The 15,101-nt window shown below is 40.9% G+C and overlaps 1 protein-coding gene across 3 annotated transcripts in view; it reads right to left on the reverse strand.

The window, feature by feature from the left end:
• Nucleotides 1–6,301: 6,301 nt before the first annotated feature.
• Nucleotides 6,302–15,101, reverse strand: part of LOC110494854 (core-binding factor subunit beta) — a 36,032-nt gene continuing 27,232 nt past the window's right edge. The window contains exons 4-7 of one of the 3 annotated variants that reach the window (XM_021570198.2): nt 10,527–10,643; nt 10,171–10,266; nt 9,679–9,726; nt 6,302–6,810 (exon numbers count right to left, since the gene is read on the reverse strand). In XM_021570198.2, the coding sequence (XP_021425873.1) occupies nt 9,697–9,726; nt 10,171–10,266; nt 10,527–10,643 (243 nt within the window). In that variant the 3' untranslated portion in view covers nt 6,302–6,810; nt 9,679–9,696. Of the gene's footprint in view, nt 6,811–9,117; nt 9,320–9,678; nt 9,727–10,170; nt 10,267–10,526; nt 10,644–15,101 lie in introns of those variants that run through there. The other 2 variants (XM_021570205.2, XM_021570186.2) reach the window with 2 other exon arrangements.

Here is a 15,101-nt window from a genome sequence, read left to right on the forward strand (position 1 = left end):
TTGCTGTTGTTCTGGGATTGATTTGCACTTTTCGCACCAAAGTACGTTCATCTCTAGGAGACAGAACGCATCTCCTTCCTGAGCGGTATGACGGCTGCATGGTCCCATGGTGTTTATACTTGCATACTATTGTTTGTACAGATGAACGTGGTACCGTCAGGTGTTTGGACTTTGCTCCCAAGGATGAACCAGACTTGTGGAGGTCTACAATCTTTTTTTTGAGGTCCTGGCTGATTTCTTTTGATTTTCCCACAATGCCAAGCAAAGAGGCACTGAGTTTGAAGGTAGGCCTTGAAATAGGTAGGCCTTGAAATACATCCACAGGTACATCTCCAATTGACTCAAATTATGTCAATTGGCCTATCAGAAGCTTCTAAAGCCATGACATAATTTCTGGAATTTTCCAAGCTGTTTAAAGGCACAGTTAACTTAGTGTATGTTAACTTCAGACCCACTGGAATTGTGACACAGTGAATTTTAAAGTGAGTTAATCTGTCTGTAAACAATTGTTGGAAAAATTACTTGTGTCAGATGTCCTAACCAACTTTCCCAAACTATAGTTTGTTAACAAGACATTTGTGGAGTGGTTGAAAATCGAGTTTTAATGACTCCAACCTAAGTGTATGTAAACTTCCGACTTCAACTGTACAATACCAGTCAAAAGTGTGCGCTATAGACAGTTTTAAAGTCAGTAATAAATTACTGTTATTGGTAAGAGTGATTCTTAAAAAGGCAGAAGACCAAGTACAACGATTGTTACAAATTTATTACGAAACATGTTAAATTCAACATTTCATATTTAAGTTTCCCCTTAACAAAACAAGCCATACAAGCTAAACCATAAAACAGAGAGAAAGAAACCTAAATTATTCAGTAAAATGTTAAAAGATAGGCCATTAAACACAGAAATACACAGTTCTTCATTGCGTAACCTGAACAAAACAAAGGTCAACCTGTATCAATAACTTAAAACAAATAATAAAATAAACAATTTATAAAAAATAACTAGGACAGTCTCTGGTGTTATTGCCAGCATTAATGCCAGCATTAAAGTGACGGGAGAAGCTCAGACAGGGGTACCAGCTAGCTGGGGCTCTGGGGAGTAGGCCTACACATGAAGGGAGAGACGAGAGGAGGGCCTGTTCTCCAGGGATTGTAATCACTTATGTTGGAAATCTAGGCTGGGACACCATCACTAGGTAGGGTATATCATAACTCCAGTGTTTTGGACATTCCTGACCTCATGCACACAGATCACACCATTTACAGATGTAGGATCTTAATTTGATCGCCCTGTTTCAGGATAACTTTCCTGCAATGCACAACATTTAAAACGTGTTGTGTATTTGAGATGTATTTCCCTTAAGAAACATTTATCAACCCTTACAAAAATGTCCATTCATTAAAATCCACATAGTAATTCACATTTCCTGTTGCTGCAGGATAATTTTCCTGCTGTAGCAAACTGGTTCAAATGATGATCCTACATCTGTAACAAACATTTAAATGAAATAAAGATTCACAAAATCGTGGAGTAAAAAATACCCAAGATTTCTATTTGTTTTTGGTTGCTGCTGGAGGTAGGCCAGTTAGTTTCTGAGTGTCCAACATGTTTTGTACACTGACACTTTAATCAGGTAATCTCTACACTGGAGTAGATATCAAACAAACCACTTGAAATAGAGCTCCCAGAATATTGTGAAATACTGTACACATTGTTTAAACATCACAAAGGTCTATGGAAGATAACGTAAACATGTTCGTTCCTGTTACCCACATTGGTATGCTACCTTGAGATGACTGACTGTGTAAATCTTTGATACACTAAAGCAACAAGGCCTTACACATTGTTTTTATGAGATGTAAATGAATGGCATCATTAGTGGGATGTGAAACATTATGCAAATATGTGTTATAGAAGTATTTGGGATAAAAACATAAGAACCTAACTCAAGGAAATACAATCCCATGCAGTATGAAATTAGAACTTGCTTTGATAGCAAAGTGTGACAACCCACTGCCTCTCCCTCTGTCCACCTAAACCCCATTATTTCTGACCTGCACAACAACATCTTACAACTTGCTGTCTAACGTTTGTCCCTTTACAAAACATAGGCTTCTTCCTCCACCTTTCCTCTTTCTTCAAATGAAAGCAAATTAACTTTGAATAAAATACTGAGCTGATGCATTAGAAATGAATGGAAGAATACCACAGGTTCATCACTGCTGCTAGACTTGACCATAGAGCTCTCCTTTAATTTCATATGCAGTTTATTGAGCCCCAGACTGACTCTTGGTCTATTTCATCCCAATATTTCATGACTGGTTGAAACAGTGCTGGATTGCAATCAATGATTTATATAAACCCTGGATTGCTGATTCTATGTATTGGCCATTGAGAGCATTTGAAGCCACCAGTCAACCATATTGGCACTACCCAGTAGGAGCAGTCCTCCATAGATGTGTTAAAGGAGTCAATGGAATGCAGACGTTCCATATGCCAGATTGGCGCACAGTCAACAAATCTGATCTAACAAAGTGAGTATTCATCAAATCCGTCATTATATACGTATTGTAGCAGGTACACAATGTCATTTCTTAAATCCAATTTGGATATATTTGTCTGTAGAAGTTGACCCTTTTCAGGTTTAGAAGATGTGACTGCTATATGCTAACTCCTGTTCGTATAAGCTGGTGAGCATAGCTAGCATACAGAAATATAGCTAGCATACAGAACTATAGCTAGCATACAGAACTATAGCTAGCACACAGAACTATAGCTAGCATACAGAACTATAGTGAGCATACAGAACTATAGCTAGCATACAGAAATATAGCTAGCATACAGAACTATAGCTAGCATACAGAAATATAGCTAGCATATAGAACTATAGCTAGCATACAGAACTATAGCTAGCATACAGAACTATAGCTAGCATACAGAACTATAGCTAGCATACATAAATATAGCTAGCATACAGAACTATAGCTAGCATACAGAAATATAGCTAGAATACAGAAATATAGCTAGCATACAGAACTATAGCGAGCATACAGAACTATAGCGAGCATACATAAATATAGCTAGCATACATAAATATAGCTAGCATACAGAACTATAGCTAGCATACAGAAATATAGCTAGCATACAGAACTATAGCTAGCATACAGAAATCGTTGGTGGTAGTCAAATTCGTTTTTAACTGTAATGCAATTTATTGGTAAAGATGACATGAACATGTGTTGGGGTTGACATCCATAAAAGCGTTATACTGCGATTTTCACCTCAACATAGTGTGAAATACACATATAAACAATAGCCTAAATTTAGGCTCTTTTTCCCCCATGGCCCTTTCCCCCACACGTTTCCATGGCAATTCCATTGTTTTGGTCAAGTTCGATTGACCTCTTTACCGTATCTATAGGAATGAATGATTCTACAGTATTTGGGGGAAAAAAAATGTATGGTCAAAATTACATGTATTTGAGTATTTTTTTGTTGTAGTGGGGACAGTAACATTAGTAGACTTAAAAAAAAAGTTTTTAGAGATTATTCATTTAAAAAAAAATGTTTAACTCGCATATAATTTAAAAGTATGCGTTAATGTGTCTGTAATAGAATAAATGTGTCAAAAACAAATGTAGGCATTAATAAATGAATTTCTATACCTTCCTAAATCTTTTACAACGGAGAAGGAGTACCAAGATGGCTGCATGGTTGCTTCAATACAGCGCCCCGTGTTAGCCATTCAGGGTTTACACACATCATTTATTGCAATAGAGAGTCTTCAATCTCTTTAAAGATGTTGCTCTCTCTAATCCCCAGTACAGACAAATTCATGTGAATAAACTGTTAAAAGTGTATTCCTGTAAAGAGGAAGAAACACTGACAACAGCACAATAGTTTATGAAACTCAAAGATATTCAGATTACCTGAAACATACCAAACAAAACTGGAGGGTAAGTTAGTGAGATAATGTTGCTGTGTCCTTGCATAATTTTCAGGGAGATAGATCCCAGAGCTGGATCAAAATGTGCGACAAACCTCTGGAATGAAGCCGCAATGGATCAAAAAAAGAGAAAGTTACTGCTTAGATGTTACAAACTCTGATCTGGATGAAATGTGAAATAAAGAGAATAATTAAAAAAACTATGCAGAGGAGAAAGCCTCTTTGCCTCGACTTCCAAAGAGCGAGCTCAGAGACACTGACCTCATTGTGCGCTATGTGCTGCTAGAGTCATGTTCAAAGACTGTTAAAATATGCTGCTAACATGGAGGAGACAGGAAGACAGAAAGCGCTGAGGTTGATAGACCTTCCTCATCCGGCAAATCAACAGTCTCTTTGAAAAAGTAACTTTTCTTGAACACAACTTTACATATTCTACTGATATCCCTTACGATAGCATAAAGACATACAAATACAGTATTTATATATAGAGAAAAGAAATAAAAAAAGTAAACATCATGACTTTCACACAAAACATGAATAAAATAATTAAAAATACAATTTCATTAAAATAGTGCTATAATATGATAAATTATAGCTGTTAAGCAATCTTTTATAGTCCTTTATAAATACAAAATAAATAGGTGATTGATTGGTAACTATTTGTACTTGAAGGTGCTATCTGGAACATAAAAGGGTTATTTCGGCTGTCCCCATAGGATAACCCTTTTTTGAACCCTTTCTGGAACTAGATAGAACCCTTTTGGTTCCAGGTAGAACCCTTCCCACAGAGGGTTCTACATGAAATCAAAAATGGTTCTTCTACCTGGAACCAAAAAAGGCCTATTTCCAAACTATAGTTGCTACATTCATTTTTGGACATATAAACTACTTGGCCAAAAGTATGTGGACACCCCTTCATATTAGTGGATGTGCAATCTTCATAGACAAACATTGGTAATAGAATGGCCTGTACTGAAGAGCTCAGTGACTTTCAACATGGAACTGTCATAGGATGCCAACTTCCCAACAAGTCAGTTCGTAAAATTTCTAAAGCTGCCCCGGTCAACTGCAAGTGCTGTTATTGTGAAGTGGAAACTTCTAGGAGCAACAACGGCTCAGGCACGAAGTGGTAGGCCACACAAGCTCACAGAACGGGACCAGCGAGTGCTGAATCACACTTCACCATCTGGCAGTCCGAAGGACAAATCTGGGTTTGGTGGATGCCAGGAGAACGCTACCTTCCCAAATGAATAGTGCCAGGAATAATGGTCTGGGGCTGTTTTTCATGGTTCGGGCTAGGCCCCTTAGTTCCAGTGAAGGGAAACCTTAACACTACAGCGTACAATGACATTCTAGACGATTCTGTGCTTCCAACTTTGTGGCAACAGTTTGTGGAAGGCCCTTATCTGTTTCAGCATGATAATGCCCTAGTGCACAAAGCGAGGTCCATATAGAAATGGTTTGTTGAGATCGGTGTGGAAGAACTTGACTGGCCTGCACAGAGGCCTGACCTCAACCCCATCGAACACCTTTGGGATGAATTAGAACGCCGACTGCGAGCCAGGCCTAATCGCCCAATATCAGTGCCCGACCTCACTAATGCTTTTGTGGCTGAGTGGAAACGAAGTCCCCGCAGCAATGTTCCAACATCTAGTGGAAAGCCTTCCCAGAAGAGTGGAGATTGTTATAGCAGCAAAGGGGGGACCAACTCCATATTAATGCCCATGATGTTGGAATGAGATGTTTGATAAGAAGGTGTCCACATACTTTTTGTCATGTAGTGAAAATTAATGATACATACCCATTGATTCTTGAAGAATGTAATTTATAAATGCCTCATAAGCTTAGTTCAACTGTCTTGCCGCATCAGAACCCAAAATATAACCCACTGGGCACAGATGCCAATTCAAAGTCTATTCTACGTTGGTTCAACGTAATTTAATTGAATTATGTTGAAACAACATTGATTTAATCAGTGTGTGCCCAGTGGGAAGCTTGTTTTACTCCAATGTTTCGAAACAAAATAAATGTAAACAAAGACTATACAGCCTCAAAACATGGTTAAAACTATCATTTTGATATTATGGATAGTCAGTCCTTGCATCCATAGCTCTGTCTATGAATTTGAGAGTGGTTACATTTCTCTAGCCCCATCCCTCAGCTTTTTACCGAAACAGGGGCAGGGTGGATGCTTTGTTATTGCTTCAGCTTCTGATTGTAATTATCAATAGATTAGAATTTAGTGTGAAATACATTTATGCTCAGTGCTCCTCAGGTTTTGATTTGAAACTAACTTTATGGGAAACAATAAGGAAGATGGAAGATATTTGGAATTATTAGAAATGTAACAATTTAGGAAGAATATGTAATTATTTAATAACAAATGTGTTCCATTTAATCACCCAGTAATTTCCTATTTATAAAGCATTGTAAAAGAAAGTGCTGCCGAAATAGCTTGCATAGAGGGACAAAAGAAAACATAGGTAGGCAGGTGCTCCATGCATACAGAAGGCAATGTGGGTACTAAACTGAATGTATCAGATAGTGCAAACCCCCCCCCGAAGACAAGGAGGTTTGGGTCGATCCTCTTACACCACACTTAAAAATGGACACCCACCTCACCCAGTCCCTTCTTAAAATTAAAAAGGGCCCCACCCCCACCCACCCCCAAATCCCTAGCAATGTGGACTTTGGTCTCTCCAGTTAACAGCTTGGTGACAGGGTGTGAGACTGGCCTAGTACGATGGACAGGTCACCCTGACCCCACTCCCCTGCGTCTCTCTGGCCTCTAGCGCATCTTGTGATCATCAGCGTTGTTGCCCATGTCGGTGCCAGGGCTGAGGTCCTGCTGTCGCCTGGGCTGTTGGCACAGGGAGAGAGAGATGGAGGGAGGGGCAGATTTAATATAGCACACAATATCATGAGTGTGTGTGTGTGTAATGTGTTGAGAATGGCCTTAGATGGGGCAAAAGTGAGTGCAGTATATGTCATACAGTATATTCAGCAGAGGGCACCAGAGAGCTTCCAGCTGAGGCTAAAAATGGATTTTCTTTTTTGGGCCGAATAGCAGACAGTCATTAGTCGTCGGGGAAGTCTTCAACATAACATGCTTTAAAAATAAAAAATGACTCGTCTGCCTGTCACAGATACATATGTTTATGTGTCTGCGTCTACATCTCTCCCAACATAGATATCTGTGAAACAGAAGGACAGACAGGCAGACAGACAGGCAGACAGAGGGAGAAAGCAGACGCTGGTCTCTCAGCTGAAATGGCATGTAGTCGTCATCCAAATGACTCACCATAATAGCTCCTTCTAACCCTGGTTCAGTCTACTACTTTAATCCTAAATGAGACACTGATGCTCATCCATTTTTCCACTTCAGAATCATAAATGTAAATAGAGTGTCTTCAAAACAATTAATAACCCTATAGTTAAATATAAATAATTTAAGAAGATTTTTATGAACTGGCCGATCAAAGTTTTACTCAGTAGTTGCAGAGTGATTTTGACAACAACAACACACATATGCATGGACACACACACAAACACACATACACACAAATGCTTCTGCCTTAGTTATCACTCATATTCACCCAGATTACAAACGGAAGGCGTCAGAGCTGTCCTTGAGTCAGTGAGCCAAATACACCAGTTACGGTTTGGTAATAGTTGAAGAAAAAACAATGTCTCAGGCCACACACCATGCAATGTGAACAGGACCAACCTCCAAGACAAGCAGAGTTAAGGAGTACTATAAAGAAACATCAGGAAGTATTCAACTTTTATATGTAATAATATACTGTGTGAAGTGCAGCAACTACTCTACAGACAAAATATGATTCTTTTGAGGAGAGGCGTTACAGTAAAGCCTCAGCCCTGAGTGGAGTGCTGTCGTAGTTACAGGGGGAGTGGGGGTGGCTGGAGAGGAGAGGACAAGCACAGTGATCGATCATTGAGCCAGCCGGCAGAGCGCTAGCCTGTACCACAAGTCAATAGAGCTGAGATTAGGCAGGGCAGACAGGGATCCTAATAAAAATCAATACTAATGCTATATTAATACTTTTACTGGCAGCACATCATTCATCCTCTAACTCCACCAGCAGAATGGGGCCTAATGAACACTGGACCATTTCTTCTGCATCCATCTTATCTTCATCAATCACCTAGATGGCCATCACTGTCCTGTCCTGAATCGCTCTCACACGCACATGCGCACGCATGCACACACACAGGAAAAACATAAAACCTGGACAATATTCATTATACATATTCATTATACAGTGATCAGAACAAGTACAGGCCACACAGCAGAGGAATTAACCTTATATGCTGTACATAGACATACATTCTCAAGAGCTGACACTGACATCCCTGCTAGAGAAGAGCTGTGATTTCTGAACTAAATGACAGGTTTCTAAACCCTTAAGAGGCCTCCCAGCTACCACTGATGGCAGACTGTCATTGTGCTGTTGGCCTTGAGTTATAGTGGACTGAGTAGAAGTTCAGACCACAGAAATGCAACGGCGAATGTATCCAAGGGCCAGGCGCCCATATCACATAAAAACAGGGTCCTGATGTCCAAATGCAAATCTTTATCTAAAATAAAACCAACAATAGCATCTATCTCCTTCCCTGAGATGACAGCAGAGCAAGGGGATTCACTAATTAAAGAAATCGCTAAATGCTACAGTCCAATCAGAAAATTCTGGATCACAGCAGTTTATGAGACGACATACTGTAACTTGGAATTTAAAAAAAAACATTTAAATGTAATGAAAATGATTAGGGGGTTTCATGTTTCGACCACAGTCAGTATTTGAGAATGAAACACATGGAAAGTTTTCCGTTAGAATACAGTATATGTCATACGTTGACGACGTGCACACCTTCCACACACAGTTCTGTTTGAGACTATCTCCTCCAGGCTCGATGTCAGTAGAGAAAATAATTATATGTTATTTTTCTTTGACCAATACATAATATCTCCATAAAGAGCATTGCCTTATAGATTTTCAGAAGAAAAGAGACAATTCTTCCTGAGGGAGCTGGAAGGTATGTTTCTGAGGTAAGAAATACTAGATGTGAACATGAAAGCCCTGCTTCAGATCTCCCTCCCTCCCTCCCTCCCTCCCTCCCTCCCTCCCTCCCTCCCTCCCTCCCTCTCCCTCATCATGTGCTGCCAAGCTGTGGCAGATATGTCCCAGCAGGCCTTGCAGCGTACTCCTCCGGCAGCAGGGTGTGGGTGGGTGGTGTGTGTGTGGAGGTCTGTTCTCCATTAGGCACTGGGGGAAAGTGTGTGTGGGGGGTCTGTCTTCCAGTCTTCCAGCTTATACCCTGGTAGGATGTCCTGACCTGCACACGTCCCACTATCATAAAATGCATAAAAAAATCCATAAAGCATATTCATATGACTGACCCTGAGACAGTTTATGGGGTTGAGAGGGAAGGAACCCACATTATCACTAAGCATTCATTACACAGTGTGTTAACTCAACAGATACAGTTCATATGTAACTTTCTTTCTCTCTTTCTGTCATTCACTCATTCTCTCTCTCTCTGCACATGCAGGCACTAAAACAGACAGACTCAGATACTTCAAATTGTTCACATACATGCACATGCTCTCGTGTTGATTCACAAACACACTCACACAGACACCACACACACACACACACACAGGGTTTAGTGCATGACAGAGGGACATTGAAAAGCAAAGAAGACAGACCCTGGTCCTTGAATGCCATCAGTCCCAGATTTTTGATGCCACAGGGTCCTAAAAAAACACAATTTGGTTTTGATCTTAGAGGGGTTGCATTTAGGGTCTGTGTGTTCTAATCATGAATAAACTCTTCATGCACTAAACCTACATACCATAAAAATGCTTCAAGATGAAATACACACACACACACACACACACACACACACACACACACACACACACACACACACACACACACACACACACACACACACACACACACACATACACACACACCCTCTCAGACAAACACACAATGAGTTCTTGATTGTGTTAATGGTAAATATAAAAAACTAAATGGGTTATTCACACAATAAGAGTTTGCATGGTAACAAACACACAGGGGACACAACCAATCATCATATTCCAACAATACTTCTTAGCGTTAGCATTAATCATGTGACTAGGGGGGACATCACCACCCCATCCAGGCCTGTCAGTCAGTCCAGCCCATCTCACCTCCAGGTCCTCTCGGTGCGAGCGGTCTCTGTCCTCAAAGTCCCGGGTCCTCCTACGCGACTCCTCAAAGGATGCTAGCGCCAGGGCATCCTCATGCTGAACGCACACAGAGTGGGAGAGACACACAGAGACACACAGTTTGTTTGGACCGGTGAGTGGGTGTTTTATTTGTATATGGATAGGGGTAGGGGCGCAACCTGCTTAGTTGAGTTTAAGTTAAGTCATTCAAAAGTAGTTTGTCTAGAGGTGTATGTCAATGTGTGTATATACTGTAGCCAATTGTTCTATCTAGTTGTGTGTTTTGTGTTGGTGTGGTTGGAGACCAGGGGGTGTAATGTAATGGTATGATACAGTACCTGTGCTCTCTCCTCATCGAACTCCAGACAGCCCATCCCATCCAAGCGCTGCAGGTCTATGCAGCCCTTCCAGGTCACACACACTCCATTCAGGATCATAGGGGCCTTCAGGTACACCTGCAGACAGACCACACAGACACAATAATGCTCTGGCTCAAACATCGAGGAAAACATACACTTCCGAATGAATGCACAGACCTTGATACATTACTCAACCACAGTCATTGTGGCTCACTTTCAACCACTCAGATAAAAGTAGTAAGGTTTTCTCAAATACAGGGTCACCCAGTTCATTATCAGATGTCTGTCCTCTCCCACTCCATCTAAGGCCCAGTGGAGAGATTAGAGGGATGCGGATTGGAAGGCGGAATGGGACAGTGGTTTGCCCCCCCCACATACATACACTAACATTTTCACTTTCTCTCTCTTCCCATCTCACCTCAGGCCCAGCCAAGGCACAGAGTAGCACACTGAGAGGTTTGCTTCCTGCCATGTTGCTGTTTATTTATAAAGGCTGCTGTAGGATGGAGAAATAAAAAAACAAGGCTCTCCTATGACAGATCAGAACATCCTGACTTTATTTATACAAATTAGTGCGTGCGTATACATTAATACATTAATTAAGTATGTGAATATCCATAATAGGAGGAAGAGAGAGAGAGAGAGATAGAGGGAGGGAGAGAGACGTAGAGAGGGAAACGGAGAGGGAGGGAGAGAGGGGGAGAGAGAGAAAGTGACAGAGAAATAGGGAGAGAGAGGGATTTGGGAGAGGGGGTGTATATGTATAGGACTCCTTACCAGAGAGTGGGAAAGAGTAACACAGTTTTTACCAACAAGGAATTTGGCAGGAGAAGTCCCAACCCCCTTAATTTTCAATGAGGGCATGCAGAGAAATGTGCAAGGGATTGTGGGAAGGTGAACGGCGAGATCCCTGCTAGCGGAGTGGTAGAAAAAGTTGAGCGCTGCTCTACTTTATGCAAATTGCAAGCGGAGCGAAGCGTTGTCAAGACGAGGTGCCACTTCTGGTCAAAACCCACTGTGAGGGGGTTAAGTACATGACTGTCTGTTTGGCTTAGGGCCATAGAAATATCACATCCCTGAGACTCTGGAATTCAGTCCCAGACAAAAGCGTGCAGTCTGTCAGTCTGTGGGGTGATGTTTATTTCTGTAGCTGGGAGTATAGGGCAGGAGGAAGAGAGGGGAGGTGGCTTTGGCTATAAACACGTATAACCTCTTTCAGACATACTCACACACACGCAAACCTAATCACTCTGAAACACAAACACCAATCCTAGCCATAAACACGAACCACTTATTTATTTCACAGGATAGCCAAGTTCACAGTGTCAGGAGAGTCTAGCACCTAGAACCATAGCCTCTGTCCTCTCCGCTTCTATTCTTCGTCATCGCACCACTCCCACATCAATCCCGACTCTCCACCCAAACGATAATTCTTCCTCGCTGGCAACTTACTCTCTTCCTTCATCACCATCTTCTCCATCTGTACTCCCTCCTCTCTCTATCAGGTCCACACCTCACACATCAGGCTCTTTACTGGGGTTCCTTTAGGGCTGGGCGATGTGGCAAAAATATTATATCATGGTATTTTTCACATTTTTGATGGTATGATGGTATTTTATGTTTGTTTTTTTAATAATAACAATTCTAAATTTGCTTTAAAGAGTAGTGTGTGACCTTAGGGTGGCAAAACATATTCTAAGTGATTTCAATGGGTCCTTCTCCATTCTGATTGTTTTATACTGTTCAATTCAACTTCAACCTAAAATTATTTCCTGCATTTCCATCAATTTCTGCATTTCCTGCACTCATATGAGATCATTTCCACACTGCCACGATATGGGCAAAAATACTAGGCCTTATTTTTAACCAAATGTTGCAATTGCTTTTTAATCAAAACCCTTGAGTGAACTTTTGGAATCATGAAATTAGAATGTTTATTATAATTATATAGTTAGAATATAAATAATAGTGGGCACTTTGAATACAGTGTTGTTTGACATGACAACAAATGAAGATGCCATGGATGAGTTATTGTGACAGGGTAGGAACCAAATTAATGTGCAGTGTTTCCTAGGAGACGCTATAATCTTTGACAACATTACATCTTTATTCAAATAGCCAACATATTCGTGCTTAGTCTATTCCTCTTTGATTTAGAAGATACTGCTGCACAAACAACATGCTGATTTAAGCCTACGTTTACTCTGACTCAGTACTTGTATTAGCTAGTTAGCTAGCGATTAGCATTAGTGGCTAACTTGCTAAGAAAATACAAACTAGCTTTTTGCAGATGTAAGAAACACAAACTAATAATTGTAATTATAGAACGCTTGTGGATGTATATTGATCAAAGTGACAACTGCATCATTGTCATCAACATTCTTGCATGTGCTGCATTGACCATGCAGACTGTATGAAAGTGTCTCGTTGGTCAAGCAACAACAAATGCGCTCCTTGAGTGACAGGAGCCGGGGCTAGGTCTGTGTGGAAAGCGGCGTGGAGAGAGAGAGAGGGATGATTCAAGTAGCGGAGTAAACTATAAAAATTGACGTTACACACGGCGTATTACATTTAACAAACACAACGTTAAAATACCGTTATAGAAGGTAAAGTAAAAACAAAAACCGGTCTGTGCATAAATGCCGGTATATAGTAAAATACGGTATACCGCCCAGCCCTAGGTTTCATTACAAAAAGTGTTCACATTTTCCACTGAACACAAGGGATATAGAGACAACTAAGCCCATTCCAACCTTCTCTGAAAGCAATGAATCCATTTACACAGGGTGGTACTTTAATTTGTCAGAGGCAAAGTTAAATCTTTAACTATCAACTGAATAGATCTAGTACACAAGCTGCAACTAATACACACTACACTACTCTACACTTCAACACAGTGTTTGACAAAGACACATAGGCTACAAGTATAACAAATAATGCATGAACAAGAATGAATGTGAAAACTGCACCACAGCACATGCACATGGTTATGCGTGATATAACATTTCCAAGGACTTAAATATGCACCATAAGTGGTTCTGAGAATCCATATACCATGGGGCAGTGAGTTTAAAATAAACAGAAGATGAATGTCTGCATACATACAGTATATTTTTATCATTTTGGACCTCTCCACCTTTTTTTGCCCTCCATCGGCCAACTTAAACAGAGCTTCCCCCAACCAATACAGTCCTTTTAGCCATCAATAACACATTTAAACAGTTTGTCTCAGGTCCTTCCAGAAGGAAAATTCATGACTCTATCAGGCTAAACACACAGTTTATATTGGGGGGATGCCAACAATGCAGACATACGAGAAAAGCAGCTCCACTCACCCCCAGGTTATTTTGAGGCGGTAATACAGTATATACTATGTACAGTGCATTTGGAAAGTATTCAGACCGCTTCACTTTTTCCACATTTTATTACATTACAGACTTATTCTAAAATGAATTAAATAAAAAAAATACTTGTCAATCTACACAAAATACCCCATAATTACAAAGAGAAAACAGTTTTTTAGAATATTTTGCACATTTATTACAAATAAAAATCAGAAATACCTTATTTACATAAGTATTCAGACCCTTTGCTATAAGACTCGAAATTGAGCTCAGGTGCATCCTGTTTCCATTGGTCATCCTTGAGATGTTTCTACAACTTGCTTGGAGTCCATTTGTGGTAAATTCAATTGATTGGACGTGATTTGGAAAGGCACACACCTGTCTATATAAGGTCCCACAGTTGACAGTGCATGTCAGAGCAAAAACCAAGCCATGAGGTTGAAGGAATTGTCCGTAGAGCTCCGAGACAGGATTGTGTCGGGGCACAGATCTGGGGAAGGGTACCAAAAAATATCTTCAGCATTGAAGGTCCCCAAGAACACGGTGGCCTTCATCATTCTTAAATGGAAGAAGTTTGGAATCACCAAGACTTTTCCAAGAGCTGGCCACCCGGCCAAACTAAGCAATAAGGGGAGAAGGGCCTTGGTCAGGGAGATGACCAAGAACCCGATGGTCACTCTGAGAGAGCTCCAGAGTTCCAGAGTGCCAGACGGAATCCACTTCTCAGTTAAAGGCACATGACAGCTTGCTTGGAGTTTGCCAAAAGGCATCTACAGGACTCTGACCATGAGAAACAAGATTCTCTGGTCTGTTGAAACCAAGATTGAACTCTTTGTCCTGAATGCCAAGCGTCACGTCTGGAGGAAACCTGGCACCATCCCTACGGTGAAGCATGGTGGTGGCAGCATCATGCTGTGGGGATATGTTTCAGCGGCAGGGACTGGGAGACCAGTCAGGATTGAGGGAAAGATGAATGGAGCAAAGTACAGAGAGATCCTTGATGAAAACCTGCTCCAGAGCGCTCAGGATCTCAGACTGGGGCAAAGGTTTTCCTTCCATCAGGACAATGACACTAAGCACACAGCCAAGACAATGCAGGAGTGGCTTTGGGACAAGTCTCTGAATGTTCTTGAGTGGCCCAGCCAGAGCCCGGACTTGAACCCGATTGGACATCTCTGGAGAGACCTGAAAATACCTGTGCAGCGACACT

The sequence above is a fragment of the Oncorhynchus mykiss genome, chromosome 2 (genome assembly GCF_013265735.2).
Source record: "Oncorhynchus mykiss isolate Arlee chromosome 2, USDA_OmykA_1.1, whole genome shotgun sequence".
NCBI classification, from domain to species: Eukaryota; Metazoa; Chordata; class Actinopteri; order Salmoniformes; family Salmonidae; genus Oncorhynchus; species Oncorhynchus mykiss.